This window comes from Phasianus colchicus, chromosome 11, assembly GCF_987193195.1.
Source record: "Phasianus colchicus chromosome 11, bPhaCol1.hap1.1, whole genome shotgun sequence".
Classification (NCBI taxonomy): domain Eukaryota; kingdom Metazoa; phylum Chordata; class Aves; order Galliformes; family Phasianidae; genus Phasianus; species Phasianus colchicus.
The window spans coordinates 14403964-14425310 of record NC_143446.1 but is presented as its reverse complement, the minus strand read 5'-3'; the positions used below and the strand labels follow the sequence as shown (position 1 = coordinate 14425310).

General features: G+C 44.5%; 2 protein-coding genes across 7 annotated transcripts in view; both read right to left on the bottom strand.

Moving 5' to 3' along the window:
* Positions 1–8348: 8348 nt before the first annotated feature.
* Positions 8349–12263, bottom strand: SNTN (sentan, cilia apical structure protein). Of its 4 annotated transcripts, none has more exons than XM_090147791.1 (5): positions 11386–11867; positions 11161–11288; positions 10773–10807; positions 10059–10198; positions 8349–8708 (listed from the first exon to the last, which is right to left on the bottom strand). In XM_090147791.1, the coding sequence occupies exons 2-5, from the start codon at positions 11259–11261 to the stop codon at positions 8550–8552; spliced, it is 435 nt and encodes a 144-aa protein (XP_090003917.1). In that variant the 5' UTR covers positions 11262–11288; positions 11386–11867; the 3' UTR covers positions 8349–8549. The 4 variants fall into 4 exon arrangements, with proteins under 4 accessions (XP_090003917.1, XP_090003916.1, XP_031465400.2 ...); XM_090147790.1 differs by adding an exon at positions 12183–12263 and having other exon boundaries at positions 8350–8708; positions 11161–11649; XM_031609540.2 differs by lacking the exon at positions 11386–11867 and adding an exon at positions 12183–12261 and having other exon boundaries at positions 8350–8708; positions 11161–11385.
* A 4570-nt stretch (positions 12264–16833) lies between these two features.
* SYNPR (synaptoporin) overlaps positions 16834–21347 on the bottom strand; it is a 77946-nt gene continuing 73432 nt past the window's right edge. For 2 of the 3 annotated variants that reach the window (XM_090148368.1, XM_090148366.1), the window contains 2 exons: positions 18265–18456; positions 16834–17642 (listed from right to left, as the gene is read on the bottom strand). In XM_090148368.1, coding sequence (XP_090004494.1) covers positions 17376–17642; positions 18265–18456 — 459 coding nt within the window. In that variant the 3' untranslated portion in view covers positions 16834–17375. The remainder of the gene's footprint in view (positions 17643–18264; positions 18457–21347) is intronic. The other variant, XM_031606295.2, reaches the window with a different exon arrangement.

Here is a 21347-nt window from a genome sequence, read left to right as displayed (position 1 = left end):
AGATGATGTCTGCACAGTTTCAAGCACAAGCCAAAAGTCTGTGTTGATAACTAAATGAGTAGAAACAGAGTATTTGTGAACAACAGCAATGACTGTTCTGCTCCCTGTTCAGGAGTTGGCGGGAAATAAAGTGCTCATACACAGAGCAGGTGCAGAAAAGGTGTTTGAGATTCCTGCACTGATCTGTCTGGGTAAAGGTTATTTAATTTAGTGGGATACGTTGTACTCAAGTGCTTAAATTAGAAACCTGCTCTGAGCTGAGGATCTGTGATTAGACTAAGAGGAGAGCAGTAATCACTTGGAGTGCTGCACACAAGGGGCAAGCAGCCCCACAGAATCCCTAATTTGTAACCTATTTATGCACTGCAGAACCACACGCAGATTTAATGCTTTAAATATTCCTCTCTATGCCAAATGACTAAATGCTGCTTGGATGAGCAGGCAGACATTTGCAGTCAGGTCATTTGTCTTTCAAAATAGCAACAGAACAATCTTGTCCTGTCTGGCTGGAGCCTCTCTCTCTAGGTACAGCATCCCAAAGCAGCTCTGCTTCGATCTGTGTGACCTGAGGATGTGCTATGGGCAACTTGAAGCAGGAAAACTGTAAAACTGCTTCACGACATGCAAACCACCATCGTTACTGTGTGCTGTGAGAGTACCAATACGTCACCATGCAGAGACCACAGAGAGCTGCTTCTAGAAATGTAATCAATGTTTCCTCTACCCCAGAAACAGTCCTCTGTAAGTAACGCGTGGGACACGTGAGCTGCTCAAGGGCTGATAACACACTAGTAAGAGTCAACCAGAAAAAAAAAAAAGAATTAAACTTACTTTAGTTAGAGCAAAATTGGTCTGTATCCATCACCTTTGTCTGACTTGGACTTCATGGTGGAGTCAGAAGTCTCAGCTTTTTTTTTTAAACACTTTAAATAAAATATACTGCAATGCTGTATTGCCCTGAGCTACAGATACACATTACCACCCCATGCAACCAGCCAGGAATTAGCCATACTACAGATAGGACACACGTCTGTCCTGAGCACTGGGTGCAGATTCCCAGCCTGCTCCTATCACATACCCACAATTGCCCCCAGTCCCATCACAGAGGGAGAAAAGAAATGAGAAACCACAAACACCTTCCTTGGAGGCCAACGCAGGCACTGCTGTTCACAGTATAGCTGTTTTAGGGGAATCAGCATGCACCACCCAGCAGTGCAGCTGAAGTCTGTTGTGTCTGGTATCAGCAGACAGATCTTCACCTCCTGACTTTGCTGCTCTATTAGCGTGTCTTACATTAACTCATCAAATTAAGAACCCTGTGGGAAAGAAGAGAAAACTTGGAAAACAAAAGGATTGCACGCAGCTTTGTGTTGGATGCTTTGACCAACAGAGCAGAAGGTACAAAATGGCACTGATGGGCAAGGACTGGGCTGGTGGGCTTCCCAGCACCACGGTCACAGCCAGCCAGGAGCTGGGCTCCTGTCCTCAGCATAGGGGGGTTCAGGTGGGATGGTACACCTGGAGCAACAACCCCAACACCAACCAGTGGCTGTTAGCAGCACCGTTAATGCAGCAAGCACCTACAAGCAAAGCACTGGGTACAGCACCACAGCCAGCAGGCTGTTAGTGCAACTCGTGGAAATCACTTGGATCTTGGGCCCTGTATTTCTAGGCAGGATCCCCAGTCCCAGCCTATCCCTCCCCAGAGAGCCATTAATTGATGAGTAATTGAGAGACTTATTTCAGAGCAGTATCTCAGAGCTCACTTGAGCACACATCACATGGGACCAGGGCTTGGCTGCCACCACACACACCTGTGAAAGGGGCTCTTGAGAGAGAGATGGTGACTTCCATGGTAATTACTTTTGGGAAGATGCAGTTACAACACAGTGGTGTATTACAGAGGAAATGGCAAAGCAGCAGGTCTCTGCTATTATCAGGGCTGCCTAAAAATTAACAGGCTGTATTAAAGCGTAGGAGTTTCTGAACAACAAAGCAGTGACCCATGGCAGGATAACAACAAAATTACAACTCTCATGAAATATTTGATATATTTGGGATTCTGGTTACAGCGAGGAGAAGAAAAGAAGAGAGAGATTAAGCTACCAAAAAAAAAAAAAAAAAACCACCACAAAAAACACCACAAAAAACCCAACAACATGGTTTTGTGTTCTTTACACTCTCACCACCAGTTAGTTGGCCCTCAGCTCACAACAAGCATTTTTCCAAGATGCTATCCACAACTACCCAGAGTGGATGACCCCTTTCTCATTTAGATCAGCACTACAGAGATGAGAACTGACTGGCACTGTACTGAACTTCAGGAGAGAACTCTGGGATAGGAGCAAGGGATACTTCTTGCCTTCAGCACCTGACAAACCAGGGGAAAATCTTTGTCAAAAAGAACATCTCCAGCAGGAAGGGCCCAGTAGTGGAATGATTGCCCACTCCACTTAGCAACATCTTAATTCCAAAAGGCTTTTGACAAAGCCCCAAGCCAAGGCACTTAAAGCTGCTAAAACATCACAGGATAAGAGTAAGTATCCTTTAATGCATTAATAATGAGAAGGATTAAAAAAAAAAATCAAGGGTAGGAATAAGCCCAGCTTTAAGAGGAGGAAGAAAGCCAGGCTGCTCTCCATAGCCATCATCTGTAAAGTCATTTGATGGTAAGAATTTATAAGGGAGACAGATCTATATAGCAAAATTGGAGATTCTGTACGTGCATACACACGTACACACATACCTGTAAAGGAGCACACACACTCTGCAGCCTGCTCAGCCAGTACACCTCTCCTCTTTTCCAGGACTCTGTGGAAGAAGGGCATTTTCTTTCCATCAGCATTTTCAAGCTGATTTAAGACACTCTGCAGCTGGGAGCTCCTTGTTAGAGCATCTAAGGATGATGCCAGCTGCCACACAGGCACTTTCCCTCTAAGCTAGCTCTGCTGCAAGAGCAGCTCTTGCATTGCTCTAGCAAGGATAAAGAAAACCCTACAGTTTCCCAGTGCTTTCAAGGACTACAATAAATATTTGAGAAGAATTAATTGTTCATCTTTCACTTGTTATGCTTACCTACCCCTTCTGTTGCATATACTTAAGTGCTGCCAGCATTGCTCCTCCTCAGGGTGCGTTCAGCTGAAGGCTTCAGGTGCTCATTAATTAATGCCTAATTTGCGTGGGCCTCTGCTTAAAATTCTCATGCAAATTACCTTCAAATCATGCTCTGTTTTTAGCTGAGTTGAATCCAAGCACTGAAATGCCAGAAGAGGAAAGACAAATTAGAGAGTGAACGTAGAGGTAATAAAGCTTTTCTGTTCCTCAGAGGCTCCGCAGTAACTTTGGGTCATGTGTAGTACAAGCATGAATTTAGAGAAGAGATAAAGAGGATTGTGAAGGCTGAATCTCCCAAAAACACAGGCTATGAGCTGCTGATAAAAACAAACTACTGATAAACACTCCCTGTTGTGTTGGGTATTAACATGAGGTTTTCCTACAAACTCCAGAAACATCCTCCAGGAATGAGAGATTTTTACCAGAGGAGAAAAGAAGGGCTTCTCTGTATCATTTAATCACTGTGTATGTTGCCCAGTGTTAACACAGAATTTGACAAAGCCACCCCTAATACAATCTGTTTTTAATTTGTGGTCTTTATTACAGCTTATTGTAGCTGCCTAATTAAAGTTTGTCATGGAGGTAATCAGCCTTATTTCTGTAGTGAGAGCAGTTTAATAAGAAGGTAATTTTGCAATTTGTTTTCTGAAATTAATTAGGCAAAATCCTATAAAACCCTCAGAGTGGGGTCACGAACCCAAGCAAACTCTGGCAGTAGCTGCAGTGTCTTGGAAAAGGAGATCACCTGTTAGTGGTCTTTCCTTGGTGTAGAGTCACACCTGCCAAGCACAGTGGTATTTGCACCTTGTCAGGAGCAACCTACCATACGAGGCTTAACCTGAGTGACTATTAGTGTATGCTGTTTCCAAACAAACCCCAAAAGAGCATCAGGTGGAAGCTGGACGCAAATACAGAACTAAATCAAGAAATATCCATTAGCAGATTGGGAAATGGGTTGGTATTTGTACACAGACTTCCTCCAACTGCCCAGAAGTCAAAGTAGACCAGCATGTATGAATCAGAGGAATAGATGGAGGGCCCTGGGACACCTTTGGAGAAGGAAAGATTTCAGCACTGGGCTGTAGATCTTTCTGCTTGTCTCCAATGTAGGAATACTTGGTTTATTTCCAATACTGCCCAGCTTCATTCTTCAGACTGAAGCAGAGAGTGAACACTCATGAAATTATCCAGCCAAAAGTTATGTTAGCTTTAGCTGCCTTCCCAGAGAGCTTGCTGTTTGGTAGCACTGACTGACCCTTGCTGAGCCCTATAGAAATCATGAGCAGTAAGGCAAGACTTGTGCATAGATTGCTCACTGTGACTTGCTGTCTTCTGCTCCGGTGACATGAGGGTGCCCTGAGGCTGAGCAGCTGCTGCCTACCGCTGGGGGGTTGTGAGGGTGGAAGAGCTTCCAGGATCCTGCATGTCATTTATTGATCACCACAGGTCAAACAGGGCTTGATTTCACCCACTGGTGAGCTTCTGCATCCATTTGGGCTGAAGGGCCTGAAATAAGTCTGCCCGAGGATCCTGGCCCCTCAATGATTTCAGCAGTGTGTGATGTGCCTTGAGCATCTCCAGACAAAAAGAATATATAGAAAACAGCAGCTGACGAGAGCAGACCATGGAGAAAGGCGAAGGAGAAAGAAGTTGTGCTCAACCCAACTTGTGTTTTGGCCCAGAAGTGATTGCCACTGCCCAAGTTGGCTTTTTTAGAACCTTTGAATGGGAGGAAGATTGAAAAGGGCACTACACCAACTATGCACAACGAGTATAGAATCATTGAGGTTAGAAAAGACCACTAAGATCACAAAGCCCAACCATCAACCCATCCCTACCATGCCACAAAACCATGTCCCTCAGAGCTGTGTCTACCCTTCCCTTGAACACCTCCGGGGAGATTCTGCTGCAGACACCCAGCACTAGGGCTAGCCCTAGGGCTGCTCCCATGAATTCCTTTATTTTCATTTTGGGGATCACATTTTCACTTTCTCGTTACGTGTCAGATATTGAGACTGGCTCTTGTTGTGGATGTGCATAACAAACTCACTCCTACAATAACAATGAATAAAAGATAAGTCCTGTGGCTCTGAATCTATCTAAGTCTAATGGCTGATTTGTGCAGTTGGGGATTAGAAAGACAGCCTGATGTATCTGGCTGCTGAACGCAGTGCACTGTTTGCCTTTGCTGGAGGAGGACTCAGAGCTAGGGCCATAAACACTTGTGGGATGAGGGAGCAGCAGACAAGCAAGGAGAGAAGGTGTAGCTTCACCAGAAACCATGTAAACTACTGGCTGCAGTAGACGTCAGTACAGGAATTGTAAGCTGTCAGTTCAGAGTGCCATAAAAAACACCATTTCTTCCTTATCTAGCTTCCCTGACTGAACCCAAAGCAAAGAGATTTCCTTTCTTCCATTGGTGTTTGAGTGCTCCTTTGTGGCTCACAAACTGCAGCACATTGGAGAGTACATAATTCTGGGACAAAGCTTGTCATCTGCTCTGAAGTGAGCTCCCAGGGCTGGAGGGGAGTTATCTGCTGCTGTGGTGGACTAAGAAGTTCTATTCAACACAAAAAAAAAGTGACAAACACCTTGAGGCAAGGAGGCACAGAGCAACACATCCCTCAGACTGTAGGTTTCAGCCCCACGGTCCCAGTCAGGTCTTGCTGAGGGTACAAGAACAGTGAGCCAGCTGGGGAACATGTTTCTCTTTACTAAAAGTTTTGTGCAAGTTTGCAAGCCCAGTGCACATGGCCTCAGGTTTCTGGCAGAGACTGGGCTAGAGTCAGATTGTCCCAGCCTTCCAAGTCTAGCAGGCTGCAAATTTAAGGCCAAACATAAAGTAAGAACCTATTGACCTGGGTGTGCTAATTGGAGTATGAGAATGACTCTATCCTCCTGAGCCAAAGATCTGAGGATGAAGCTTTCAGCCCAGCTCTCCTTGACCCCCATTTCTCCTCTGGCAGTGATTTGGAAGCACACAAACCTGCAGATATGACTCAGAGCTTTCAGAACAGAACTTAAAACTGAGATCCAAAGCCTGCAGAGCTTCCCAAGCCCAAGCCCACAGAGATCAGGTGTTGAGTAGCTGCTCTTCAAGCTGCCTTCACTTCAAGGGGGGGAAATCAGCTATTGAACATCAGCTACAGGATGTTCACACTTACAGAGGAGATGCAATTTAGCATCTCATCAATTTAGCTGCCTGCCTATTCCTTAGCACTTGCGTGGCTCTGCTATGAGAAATCGATGATGAACTCCCAACACTTCCAATAGGAGCAAGCTAGGAACGAAATAAAGCACAACGGTAGCCTTTTAAGCAAGCTTTTAGCGAGCTCCCCAAGGATGCAGCCAGACATGCTGTCTGTGCCAGATCAGCTTCAAAGCCGTCAGCTGAGAGTGCTCGGGGCAGCCGCAAATAGTCTGAGCTAATAAAAGAGCATCTTCCACAGCTGAGCTGCAAACTTCTGCCTACCGCAGTCTATAAGGAGATGCTGGGGCTCTTAGAATCATAGAATCATTAAGGTTGGAAGAGACCACTAAGATCATCTAACCCAACCATCGCCCACCCCCACCATGCTCACCAACCACATCCCTCAGTGCCACATCTCCATGGCTCTTGAACACCATAGTGATGATGACTATTTCCCTGAGCAGCCTGTGCCACTGCCTCAGCACTCTGAGAAAGAACTTTCTCCTAATATCCAGCCTAATATCTTCCTGTATCCCCCTGCTTTAGAGCATCAGGCAGGGCTGTCAAAGATGAATGCAGATCAAGACTTGCACATCCCATTCATGCTGTTCAGAAACAATCACTACACTGCTGTGAAGCTCTGGCACCCACCTCCAGCCCTGCTACATGCACACAGTTTCTCTGCACCTCTGATTCCCTCCTGACCATTTCAATATTGAATTATGCTTCCAACTCTGGATTTCTGCTGCTCTTTGCACAAAGGCTTTGGATAGAATCCAGGCACTCTGAACACTAGTGCATGACACCAGCTGCATTAGAATATGAAGGGTTTGCACATGATGAGATGACAGAGTGAGCTGATCTGATAAAAGGCTCTTAAGTCACTAACTCAAGTCATGCAAGATTAAGAAACGTTTCACCAATAACAGAAACTGTGTGAGAGCCTTAGCGACTTCAAAGAACACTTCCTTAATTGGCTTCACAGTATTGTTCTTTTTGCCTTTTGTTGTAACAGAGGGATACTAAGAAATTCCTTATTTCAAAGTTGTCAGTGTCTCTCAAACAAGCTTTTCAAAGCAGTGCTATGTCTTCAGTACTTCAGTAATAGGAAAAGCCTCCTAGGGACTCACATTCAATCCATTGCCTACCTGCTTATTTTATATGATTCCACAAATCTTCTGCCTGGGCTGAAAACAAGGGGCTGGAGGAAGAGGCTGAGGGCATGTTACCAACATGAAACCATGATACTCCTGGAGGTGAAGCTACCAGATTAAATCTTCACTTTAATCTGTGAATATTCCACCTCCAGATGACATCTTTGCCCTGGGATCAGCCCTATGGAGCAACACCTTGCCTGCTGAGCTCCCTTCTGAAACCCATTCACACTCCTTTCAGCTCCATCCCATGCTGCATGATGATGCAGACCTGTCCTCCCAAAACAGCTGGCTTCCAACCCCCTGCTGCAGCTCTTCTTTCTTCACACCAAAATCCATTACAAGTCATCCTCTTAGCTCTGAGAACACTAAAACCCTTTTCATGTCAAGGAGTTAAAGCTCGTTACTCAGCTGGCACTAATTTCCCATCTTTTAGTACCAAAGCATTTGGTCCCTTCCTGTTTAAAAAATTATGCACCAAAGCTAAATAGTTGTTATTGGTTTTTTTTCGAGCTAGGAAGAAAAAGAAATGAAAGGGGTTGCACTGTTTTGTTGGCTCTGTTAACAAACCTGTGCTTCGCTAGGTGCTCTTTGCCCATCATCCCTTCTCTTGACTATCCCTTATCTGCTTTCTTCTCCTCACATTTTCATGAAACCATGGTCTCAGTTGATACATGGACCTAGCTCACCCCTGGTCACACAAGCACACCACTGCAAACACTGGGCTTGAAACGGGGGTCACCCATTGAGCCTGGAGGAGGAAATAAAAACAAATGCATCAATAAATAAAGCTCCATTCAGAAGGCTTAGCAGTGGGTTGCCAAGCACACGGACTCAAGCCAATGTTTACCAAAAATTGCAGCAGATTTTCCCCTCGCTGCCAACTGGGAGCCCCTTTGGTTCTGCTCCATTGGCGCTCAGAGCTCAGGGCTGCAGCTCCTGGAGCAGCAAAAGCCCCAACCAGCACATCACCTACAGGTAGCAGCTTTGGGCAAGGCTTTATTCCATTTCAAAGGCAAGAGGAGAAGGGATGCAGCACTCAGTGTTATCTCTGTGTGCATTTCACCCCTGCTTTCCTTACAAAGCATCCATCATTTTGTGGATTTCACGTTTTTGATCTCCTGCAGCAGGTCAGACAGCAGAGCGAGGCTGACCAGCGAGATCATGAAATCTTCAAAATCAATTTTCTTCTCTGGCTCCTCATCCAGGGCAGAAATTATTTCCTGGTACTTCGGCTTGTTTTCCTGGCCCTGTGGAGAATCAACAACGAGAAAAACAACATTAAGCACGAAGCTCCTTTTTTATTGCATCACCTGTTAAAAAAAAAAAAAAAAAATCAACGGACCAAACACAAAAACACAAACCCCACAACAAAGCAAGACACCTATGTAACAATTAACATATTTTCTATCTTCCTATTCAGATTTTCAAGTCCACACTCATACTACTTTTTCTAAAGTTATCCCAAGAAACTCCATCAGAAATATCGAACAACCAGCTGAATCCAGAACACATCCTTCAGAAGATGCCCAATGACAACTGAAAACCAGGCAGAGATGCATGCAGCTGGTAACTGCAGCAGTGTGCCAACAGCTCTGCTGGGAAGCAATGAAGTCCTGGGCCTCAGTAAAACAGGGATGAAGAAATAAAAAATACTCAACCTTATTGACCAAGAGAGGTCCTTGACTAAGTTTGTAGGAACTGTGGATTTTAAGACACATCAATTCAATGGACGCCATTCTCTGCCCTGTTGGATTTTGCTGTTGCTATGGAAGATGTTTCATCTTTGTGTAGTACATATGTTTTTTAATAATTGCTTATGAAAAAAATGCTGTTGAATATTTTTTGAGATTAATAATCTTCAAAAAACCTCATTATGTCCAATTCAATTGGCTATTGTTATCATTAAGTCTTTCCTTTTCCATCAAAGTGTCTTTTTTCTAATTTAGCACCAATTCTCACTTCCCTACTTGCCATGTGATTTTGTTATTCTTGGAAATAAAGGTATCATCAGGAACATTTTTAGTCCTAAATATCTCTCTCACTTACTTGATTAAAAAACAAACAACAAAACACACAAAATAAACACACACTCAAACTCTCAACCCAAACCAAAAAAGGCACTAGTTTTACAAACGTATTTTTACCACTTGGATAAAACCCCTGTTCTTTTTGGTTTTGAGAGATGGATGGAAGGAGCTTTCCATGCCCTGCTGCTCACTGGTGGGATACGTACCTCTGCAGCAGGGGGACAATCCTCCTGCTATCAAGCCAGTGCTCTGGCAAACCACCAACCACCTAATCAATTGCAATAGGTTTCTTATCCCATAAATGCACAAGGACTTGACATCATCCAAGGGCTTGTTTCCTTGTTGGTTTGTGATCACAGTACCTCATTAGCAAGAGCTCAAGCAGGTGTAACAACACTGGTTTATTGTTGCCACTCCTCACCAAGCCTCATGTTCTCGCTTTTATTAAGACTATGTCTAATCAACTAAAGATGTTTGCACCAAGCCTAGTGTCACCTCACCTGGGATTACCCCACGGATGGATGCACACACAGCAGCAGAACCAGGCCCAAGGTGCTCAAACTCTCTCACCTGCATGAATCTTGAAAACTGGGTTTGCAGCAGGCTCTTGGTTTCAGCTTTGCTGAGTTTGCCCTCAGGGTCAGCAGAGTTGTTATACACCAGTGCAGCAGTAGCAAAAGCTTTTTCAAGGTCTGAGCCTTTTTCTAGACCTAGGGGGGGGGAGAAGTTACCAGCCTATCAGAAAAAGCAGCGTTTGATATAATTGAAAGGAATCTGTCAGAAGCATCCTGAGTGGGTAGAAATCAGTGTCATTTCATTAAAGTTAATGAACCTGAAAGTGTCTATACCCACAGAGGACCTAGCCTAGATTTTATATGGAGTGGGCCAGCCCCATACCTCCTGTCCCATAGCTGAGTGCAGGTTTTATCACAGCTGGGGTATGCTGGGTAGGGACAGGGGTTAGGATGAGGCCTGTCTAGTTATCCCAAAGGGACCTGCCAGCCACCTCCTAGGTAGGTGTTGGCTCCCAGGACTTCTGGCAGGGAAACATGGCCCAACTAGTAAGCATCAGCAGCAGAGCTGCATGCTAGCTTTGTGATGTATTTGGAATTTTGGCTGAAATATTTGGCTGGATTCCTCCCCTTGCTCCTAAACCACACCTTGAAGACCATACACTCCCTGCTCACAGTTACTGTCAGATCCTGGATGTGGTTTGACTGTGATTTTAAGGAAAAAGTGAGCAGGAGAGGAGACATCATGAATGCTGGGGATGGAGCCCCTTACCTTTTATTGATGCCAGCTGCTTGGCTATAGGTATGCTGAAGGGAGAGAAAAAAGAGGCACGGTTATCACCTGATGCATGTGTATAGTTTCTCCTGAATGACCTTACTCATTTTTCCTGTATTTAATCCCCCAGAATCCCAGGACTTCAGGGAGAACAGCTTTCCTTCACAGCAGGGAGACCAACATCCCAGGGATGCTCAGGGATGGAACCCCTCCCCTGCAAGGACAGATTGAAAATGCTAGGGCTGTTTAGATGCTCATTAAATTGCCAGAGAGAGGCATGGCAACCTCTGTTAAGTCCCAGAAAGCTAATTGCAGAAATACACACCCAGATAACGACTTACAGGCAGAAATCACTAGAAATGCAAAGAGCAAAGCCATCACTCACCGCTTGGGCATGCCTGCTGCAACTGGAGGGCTCTTCGTGGTGGGCGCAGGGTTGACAGAGTAATGCTTGGTGCTGGGGATGCTGGCTCTGCAGCCGCACATTGCTCTTGTGATCAACGTTTGTGATCTCTAAGCAACTCGAGCAACAGCAAACAGGTGGTTGCAAGCTCGGCTCTGTACAAGCAGCCTGCCCACAGCCGTGCCCCATAAATAATGGAAGCAATACCTGGTGATCACAGGATCAGTAAATGCTTGGGATTAAAGCAGCCTCTGCAAGGCGGTGCTGAGGGGTCAGTTTTATTTTATTTATTGGCACAAATCTCGCTATTAGAAAACACGCTGTGTGTTATGCTGCCTGCTTCCTTGCTGTGGATCCTTTCCTAGAGGTGTCCAGGTAGGGAATGCTGACCTAAAGCACTGAGCAGCTGCTTTCATCCCATGGTGGCTGGTAAAAGGCAGCAATCGCAGCCACCTCATCCAGCGCATCCTTCTAGGGAAAGGATACGGGGTGATGGCAAAACTTCCCAAAATGAGTCCTTATGTAACAGGACACATAAAGGAGACTGCAACAGATGGCCTAGAGAATTAAAATGTTTTCCTCATTTAGTAGAAGCTAAATTACCGAAGGCTAATGAATAAGGATGTTCACCACCTTACCGTTCGTGGATTTTAATTATCTTAAAAAGCATGGGAAAAGAGAACCTTTAATTTTCCATCTAAGAGTGTCATTACTCAAACAATTCAGAGCCTTTTTCTGAGAGGTTTAAGCAGTCTTAGATCTCTAGCGCATTCTTTAGGACTGGCTCATGAATAAAACAGAGCCTGTAATTGCAATGACGCAGCCAAAACACATATAATCAATGCTCATTATCCCATCAATTAACACACTAAAATTAAACAAGAATACAGCCTTAGTAATCTGTCATCAGCTTAAAAAAAAAAAAAGAAGTCTTGATATCACGTTGAAGTGATAATTCCCCTTTACATCTGTTGAACCCTACAAGAAGGCATGAAAAGCCTTACAATCCTGGTTAATCCATAGAACAGCAATGCTTGGGCTCAGCAGCATCCAAGGTAGAAAGGAAAGCGAGGAGCAGACCCTGTTGCATGTTTATCAGCTGTAGGTAGAGCCAGCTCCGGGGTTTTGGGCTCTTTCCACTGTCAATCAGATTTCAGCTCAGGTTTTTTTCTTTGTAATTTGACTGATTTTGAGAGCCTGAGCTCTACAACAGGTGATTTGCTCTGCTGGGGCATTAACAAGTTCAGGCAAGCCTGGGCTCTGCTCTCTCTCCAGGATATATTAATTAGTGTACCAAGAGCCTTAGTTCACTACAGATACCAGGTAGCACAAGGCTAACCCTTGCCTTTGCAGATGATCAGCTTTGAAGACAGTGAGATTTTGGCTGTACGTGTTGGTGGTCAGCAAGGTGTGCAGGGAGCGGGGCCATCTGCTCTGCATCTGTCTCGATACATCTATTTACGTGTGAGATACCCAGGTGATCCTATCAGACAACTTTTAGCACATTTCACATGTCAACAATGTTGCCTGCATAAAATACGCAACCTGATACCTACCTCTACAGGATCGTTGTGTGCAGTTCAGCTTTCACATTATTGCCCCCACTTCCTTCTTGGTACTTTGCCAGAGTCTTCCCCTCCCTTGCATGTACTTTCTGCCATTCAAGATGACATGTTACGAGTCAGTGGGCAGCAGATCTCTTGGCAATGCCCCCAGGACAGCAGCCAGAGGCAGGTGTGAGCTTGCCTGCACCAGGACAGAGTAGGGACGGGGGCACATGGGAGGGTCTGAAGCCATGGGTGCACCCACACCATTGTGCATTTCGCTGTCATTCCTTCAGTAAACTCTTAGTAGCTCCTCGCTGTCTTACATGTGGACATTTCAAAGTGGAGGTTTTACTTAGAAACAGGGACACAAACAAAAAAGGGAGCTCAATAGAGGGAGGGTGAAGCCAACGCCAGCCTCCTGCTGAGGCTTCCTGATTGCCTTCATTGAGCTCACCTGCTGCTAAGCGTCCTGAAGAAAACTAAACCTTGAGCCACTGCCAAACCTGACCTTCAGAGCAGCTCAGGTGGAGGCACGAGCACCTCAGCCCATCTCCTCACCATGTGTGTAGCTCCTAGATGAGCCTGGGATTGAGCTCTGGGATCAGGGATGAATAAAATATTAATGAATCCCACTGCTGGTGAAATACCATTTAAGCAAAGCTACTAGAAACAGGCTGTCTGCAAGGAAACATCCTTTGTCATTGCACATCCAGGCACTCTTCAGATATAGCATGCAACATTTGTCAAAATCTGCTCATGCTGCCCCACAGGGCTGCCCAGGAGCAGAGGGCTGCAGTTCCCTGGGTGCAGGCACCCTGCTGCCTTTGAAGATCTGACATGTAAGGGACAATCCCAGCAGTTTGGGCACTGCATTCATTTTCAGAGTGGAGCCTGCAAATATTATTACCAAATAATTTTCCCTCTGAGACACGTTTTATTATAGGAAGATTAGGCTTTAAAAAGGCAACAATACTCATTAAAAAAAATAAAATTATAAAATCACAATGATAAAAACATAAGAAAAGAAACTGGTTGCTCAATGGAATGGAAGGGATGCTCCACTTGCTCAACTATTAAAACTTTATACCAAAACACTCACAAAATTCAATTTTTTTACACTAGAGATGTATGGCATTGATGGATGATGGGGCAATCAGCACCATGTATTAATACTGAAATGCAAATTATTGCTGCTCTTAGAAAATTTCAGGAGGAAAAGCTCTTGGTGTTAGTAGCAGGAGGGAATGGAAGGCAATCCTGAAAAAGAATGGCTAAGTTAGGGAAAGCATAAGCTATATAGCTGTCCATTCACACATACAGAGGTATAGATTCAAGTCTGGCTCCAAGCTAGTAGACAGAAGACTAAATGCATGTGGCATGACTGCATTGAGAGCACCTGCAGATTAGAAATAATTAACCCCATCAGGCAATTGCAATATGAATCCTTGCAACAGGAGCAGGAACTTTCCCCAGGTCCCAGCCGTCACGGAGGCTCTGGTCTGGGCAGCTCAATGGCTGTGATGAAGGAGATTTTATCAATCAGGAAAGCATAAATTTGCTCCTGTCTAGGGTAGCTGAGAAATGGTTTAAAAAGAGAAACACATGGGAAAGCAGGAGGGACAGCACAGAAGAGCAAGGAACATGTTTTTTTCCCAGGCTGACCTAGTTATTTAACTAACTGGCAGAGATACTCACTAATGATGAAGAAGGAAAGCACTTGGTCTGCCAGCAGCAGAGGATGCTGGAGTTTACTTAGCTGTTTATCTTAAAAAAGGGAGAGATCAGATGGAGTCTTTTCTGTCTTGCTGCTTAACATTCTGCTATGCAGCCACTATTCTCAGTTCAAATAAATTCAAATTCCTCAACGCTTGCTGAAGGATGTTATAAGCCTTGAACCCGCAGGAACAGAGGGGAAGCACTCAGAAATACATTCTTATGTAACACAGACGAGTACATGTATCCTTTTTGTTTTCACTTTTGCTGCTGCCACAGTGCATTAATCTGAAAAGTTGTAGATGAAAAGCTTTTTCATCCCTTCTAATTCACAGCAAAGAAATCCCTGGGGGATGTATGGGACAACAACCAGCTCATCTGTTCTGCATGGCAGCAAGGAGATAGCCAAGCTGTGGCCAACCCAGTAGGGAAAGGGGCAATGCTTCCATGAGAACGTGAGCCTCTGTCACTACTCTTCTCAACTTTTCCACCAGCTCTGCCTTTTATGAGACAACCTTTGCTTAGATTAGGTGTGACATAAATAACATCCCAAAGAAGTCATGTCTTACTTCCAACCCTGGTCTTGTATTAGGATCTGCCCTGTTTCAGGTTTAACCTCGAGGTCTGAACAGCCACAGTTCCTGTGTTCACATGGTTACAAGCACTTCAGCTTGTTTGAAATGGGGAAAGAACCTAAGCAAAACTCAGGTTTCTGACCCTCAGCATTGCATAGAGAAGTTGGGACCCTCACATAAGGAAAGGCTGATGAAGTTGGATTGCACGAAAAAATCTTCTCAGAGAGAGGCCTGGAGGACACAGTTTAGAGCATTCCTGATCAACTAATACAAAGCAGATTTAAAAAAAAACAACAAACAACACAAGGATAATGAGTGAAGGAGAGGATAGTGGAATGAGACACAAACAGTTGTCATGACACAGCCATCCCTCCCCACAAGCACAGATTTCATTCTCTTCTGACTTGCCTGTATTTAGCTTTTTCCAAATGTATAAAAGAAGGAACAAAAAAACAGAAAGCCAAAATAAAAATTTTCACTGACCCAGAAAGTTGGATTGTGCTCCCATTTAGTTATTCAAGCCTGTCTTTTCTACAGTTTGAGAAATGTCTTGTCCAGCAATCTACAGAACTGGGATAGTTAGCACAGCACTGGGCTAATCCTACTGATAGATGGAAAGAGAGGCATAGAGGTGGGCAGATATTAAATTGCACAGTTTAATATATTAATATATATTTTTAAACTTGTGATAGTGACTGTTAAAGACAAGTATCCATAGAATCATCTCATACTCCACTGCACATTGAAACAATGCTCATAAAGGCGTTGGAAAACAATAATATGACCAATAAGGTCAAGCACAGAGATGATATTCTGTCCATCATCTTAGTTATTTTGCAGTGACATTTTAATATCATCATACTCTGAAAAAAGTGCATTGTATGCAATAACTTTATTAGGGTCAAATAGATATCACAATATAGATTCATCCACCAAGTAGCCATAAATTGGTTACAACAATCATAGAAGAAACTAAGCTGTTTTAAGCTAAGATGCTTTCAACATTACAGCTCATACAAGATTATATACTGATACACTTTTATTTAGAAATGCAGATGATCAGTTTTGATTATCATATCGTGTTTCAGGCTTTACTTCATGTCAATGCATCCAATACTCTGCAGTGAGGAATCTTCCAGGGAGAAATCCCAGTGGGCTATGAGCCAGGCACTGGCTATTTTAGCATGAGTTCCTCTGAACCTGGGCTATTTGGTCAATCCAGTTACATTCTCCAGTAGCACCAAGCTCATGCTGAGAGCGGCAACAGAACACAGGGAAATCTAACAATCTTTGAACAGCACAGATAGAAAGACTTTCTTACGATTAGAGGGCATAAAGGAATGCTTACGCTTCGTAAGGTCACAACAGTACATGCATTTTTCATGTTTTACTGTACTGAGAAACAGGGCATCTTCAGGTGGATTTATATGCTGATATCTGCACCTCTGTTATCTTAGTTAAATAAATACCTCTGTAAACATATAACACAGTTACTTGGTCCGTATTCTCCACAGCTCACATATAAAGATTCACAAAACATCCATAGAAATAGTGATTTATAGAATGAATACTTAGCTCGGTTAGATGGAATAAACATTGGTCAGGTACCATATATACTACTGAATGCCATTTCAAGGAAAAAAACATTTTTGTAACAAAGCATTCAGAACTTGGGTAAGCCATATATTCAACTCTGCAAAATATATAAAAGATGCATACTTCTTTTAAACATACATTTAACAAAACGTAGTGGCAGAAGTTGAGAAGTTCCATTTACACAGTCCAGACAGTTGGTAGTATGAAACCATTTATCCATGCACTAAGTTACAGATGACTCGGTTAATTGAAATAATAGTAAAATCTTCTGAAACAAAAGATGTAATCAAAACAAAGGCTCTGAAGAGTCACAGACAGGCAGTTTTGAAACCGTTACATGCATGGATATACAGAATAATCAGTAGAAATAATAGTAAAACACTTCTGTTTCTCACCAAAATGCAGAAGGAAATTCAATTATATTATGCATATTAAATACTACAGACTTGAGGCTACAAAATGCTTCTACCATCTTAACACATACAAAACTACCATAAAGTTATCTCTACAGTACGCACTACAACACGGACTCCAGGTCACCACCTGTGATGCACACACCCCTGTATATGCCTACCAGGGGCTCAACATGCCAGCTCCAGCCACGGGCCACCTCCCCTCCACCTCAGGAGGTAGAATTAGATCGTCAGCCGACATTGAACGCTGTGTTGTAGTATTAATTTGTGTAAAACCCTTAAAAACCTGGTGCCACGGAAACCTGCTAAATGCTCTATGTGTGAGGGATGTAAGAGCTCACACCACGTGAACCTTAAATCTGATTAGAGAAGGAGGTCGGCCCACTCTGGCCGTAGCTCTGGGGCTGGCCGTAGTCACCCACCTGCCCGTAGGAGCCTGGCTGGTTGTAGCCCCCAGCTGGCCCGTAGCTGTCCTGGTTGTAGCCGCCCTGGTTGTAGCCACTGGACTGCTTCTCCATGGTGTCTGCAGCGTGCCGCTGGCCCGAGGAGTGCCAGCCCGTCTCCTTAAACACAAACCAAATGTTGCCTGCCCAGAGGATAAAGTTCAAGAATCCAAAGACCTGGATGGGGAGAAAAGGAGCTCATTACCCACAGCGCGGTGTCACACAGCCTGATGGCTTGGACCCCCCATGGTCCTTGGAGAACCAAGGTGCCCCAATCAACCTTTCTCCCCAGACCTGACAGAAAGATCTTTAAGACATGGAGCAAACATCCATATTGACCTCCTGAGGTGAATTTGCAAGGTTAAGCATCTATTCTCCCTGCTGTTTTAGTAAGTTGTAGAAATATTTTAAAAACAGAGAAATGATTTGCTTGAAGTCATTTATTTTGTTCTTTAAACATATTTTAAACACCGAAATGACATTTAAATGTCTCACTGAAACATAAAGACCAATTTCGTATTGCTCTTTTCAAGGGTTTTTAAAGGAATCTGTCAGGCACAACCCCTTTTTCCAAAGCACTGCAGCTGGGGAAGGTTACAAGCAAAGGACCCCTGCCCTCCACACCCATCACACTCTCAGGTGCTCTGAGCCAGGCTCTATCTTTCCCTTCAGCAAGCTTCTGCTTCCAGATACACACCTTCCACTAACAGGTTTATACCCGCTGACTAAGGTCAACACACAGGCAAAACAGATGAAATAAATTTGTGGGGTAATGGTGTAAGTCATGAAATGCACTTACAACCGAAGTGTTCAGGCTTGACATAACAGGACTGCGAACGGGCAAGCATTTGTTGGACTGCTGTTTGCAGGCTGACATCAGCAAGAGCACTTCGTCTGGGTCGGTGGCAATCTTTACATCGGACAGTCCTTTAGCCCAAGCAGATGAGCCCACTAGCCACAAGAAGGAGAAGACCACTGTCACAATGAAATCCTAAAAGACAAATCAATTGGGAGCATTATACCGGTGTGTTCATTGAGAAGAAAAAAATTTAAAAAAAAAACATCAGAGAGAAGAAACAAGAGTTTGTTATTTCACAATGAGTCGGGATTACTGCCATCACCTATGGTGCTAATTTCCAGGGTTTTCAGGCTGCCATTGGCACCTCCAGCCTAAGGGCAGATCCCTGCAGGCACGTGGCTGGTGCGTGGGGTGCTGAGCTGCCCTGGGAGCTTGGCTGCTCCTGGTGCCTGGCCCAGGAGCTGGAGCAATTGAAATACTCAGGTGCTTGGGCAGGAGCTGGGCTGGTGGCTGTCCCTGGCACAGGTTTCCAATGGGAAGCTTTCCATCTGAGGCAGAACCTGGAACTGCCTAATCCCCAGCCACCAGCTGTGGTGCTTTCTCACCAGCTGCAGGTAAGGCCAAATGTCCCCATTGCATGCATCATGCAGCCTCTAATTATCCCCAGCAAACAACCAAACAAACAGAACAATTTGCCAAGCGCAGAGACTGCTCAGTTCCTCCATTCCAGCAGTGCTCCCAATTCCCATCCATGAGAAAACAGAGAAGAGGTGCAGTGGTCCTGCAGGCTACAGCCGTTCCCCACAGCTCTGCTCTGAAGCTCACTTTTCCCCAAAAGGCTCTCTGGAGCATCAACTTCTCCTCATCTTGGCCAGGAGAAGTGGCCAAGTGCCACCGTTACTGTGTGGGTTTGGGGGGGAGCCGGGGGAGGAGATGTGATTTTTCGAGCTTTCCCGTGTCTTGCTAAAACAGAAGAGCCTTTCTGCTGTCATCTCCCATGCCATCTGTCAGCACACAGCAGATGGCGGAGGTGCCAAAGTCTGACATCCCACTGACTGCATCACGTCTTGATACCCCCTCCCTGAGGGGCTGCTTCCCCTCTCCCCTTTAAAGTAAAGGTATATGGCAAAGGAGGAGCAAACCATCATTAAGAAGGCAGTCTTTAGGGTTTGTATGCAAAGAAATAAGCGATCCCCGGAAACATGGCTCTCCTCCACTCCCAGCACCCCCAGCTTTGGGGAACGAGCTCTTCGTGGCACCAAGAGAGGATGGATGGAGGAGGCACCAGGCACATCATGAACAAAGGGCTGCTCTGCTCACACAGATGGGATCGCATTAACTGTGCTTGGATGCTTCCCAAAGGACACATCCTTCTTTTTTACAGCACCACCATTTATTCTCCGTGGGCTTTGAGTTCCTCTGACCTCTCTTCGTGCTGCCCAAATGGGCTCTCCTGAAGAGCACGCTGTGCCAGCCGGGAGCTGACAACCATCTTAGCACTCAATGGGAGCAGTGCAGGCAGAGGCACAGAGCCTGGCAGCGCATTTTCTTCTCAGGGAGATTTCCAGCAGAAGGAATTATTGTACACTTTATGCCTTAGCAGTAACTGAATGAGAAATGAACTCCTAGAGGCAACAGCTCAATTGAAAGTATTTTCTGAAAAATTCCAGCTGGTAGAAATGCCAGATTCTTGCTAAGCTATGAACTATGATGGTATATGCTTTTTTCTTCCTTGACATATTACCAACCAAGCTCCAACTCCCAAAGGGGTTCCCACCAACCCAGTTGGCTGGGATGCACTAGAGGTTTGGGGAATACCTTTGTTAAATGATAATAATTCTCTCTCACTGTTGCCACACTGCTATATTTTTGCAAGCGAAGCCAAGCTCTGGAATCAGTGCCTTAACAACAAAATAAATGAACAGCGGCTAGAAATCTGAGGCAAACAGACCAAAACTAACACAATATAGAAGATAAAACTCGCTAAAAAGAGGACAGTTACAAAAACAAATGAAGCTCCCCAACTACAGCAGAGGGGCTCAGACATCTCATCCATCCTGTCCAAGGAGCAAAACCATAGAATCATCATAGAATGACTTCAGTTGAAGAAGACCTTAAGGACTACCTGGTTCCAATCCTCCTCCCACAGACAGGGCTGCCACCCACTACATCATGATGCCCAGGGCCCCATCCAGCCTGGCCTTAAAAAAAAAAACAAAGACAACAAAATATGTGACCAGAGCACAAACTTATGCCTTCCTATTTATTTTGACTCTTTGCTAGCCTTCAAACTTTGGCTGGAGCTTGAACTGCTCTTGTTTGCAAGCAGGTTTGGATTCCTGGCTGAACATTTTCACAACTCTGGGTGGAACAGAGTTACGAGATAATGACATGCTGAAAATAAAAGTGAATCTCAAGCTAAGCTGTTCTGTGGCTTAATGTCTATCTGGGGAATTTCTCCTTGGTAATTAAAGCCAGAGTGTCTGCATACTAAAACAAATCTTGCATTTGAATGTTTAATATCCCCATAGCATGGCTATGTCTCCTTTTGTAGTTTTTTTTTTTGTTGTTGTTGTTGTTGTTTTTTCCTTTTTGTCTTTGGAACAAGGTAATTTTTGTAGTTGCCCTCTTGAAGTTGTGCCTACAGATCTCTTCAGTGTGTACTGTTGTATGCTTACACCATACTCCGAATTGCAAGGTTCCATTTTCAGATCTCAGCTGAGATGCTCTGGTCTGCCTACAGGTGTCTTTGAGAAGGAGGCAAAATAGGAACACGTAGGAGAAAGCAAAAAAAAAAACCAAAATTTAAAACACACAGGATATCCAAGAAGGGAGTTTTTAAGAGCTTGGAGTATGTATAGCCAAAAAAAAAATCATTGCTGTCTTTTTCAAGTTGAAGCTTGCTGCTATCAGCTTTGCCAAAAATGCCTACTTGGATCAAGCTTTGAATGAGTTACACTCATACATACTTCCAGCTATGGCCTTAGAAGCTCGCTGCCAACAAAGCCCTTTGGGAGGCACCAACATCTGCAGCAAGGGCACAGTGCACCCAAGGGAGGTGGCAGAAGCAGGCTGAAATCACT

Coding starts and splice junctions, on each gene's coding strand:
- SNTN (XM_090147790.1), bottom strand. CDS start 11,261: ATGTGCGGCTGCAGAGCCAGCATCCCCAGCACCAAGCATTACTCTGTC. Junction 10,808..11,160: donor GCAGCAGGCATGCCCAAGCG/GTGAGTGATGGC, acceptor CTCTCCCTTCAG/CATACCTATAGCCAAGCAGC. Junction 10,199..10,772: donor GCAGCTGGCATCAATAAAAG/GTAAGGGGCTCC, acceptor CCCCCCCCCTAG/GTCTAGAAAAAGGCTCAGAC.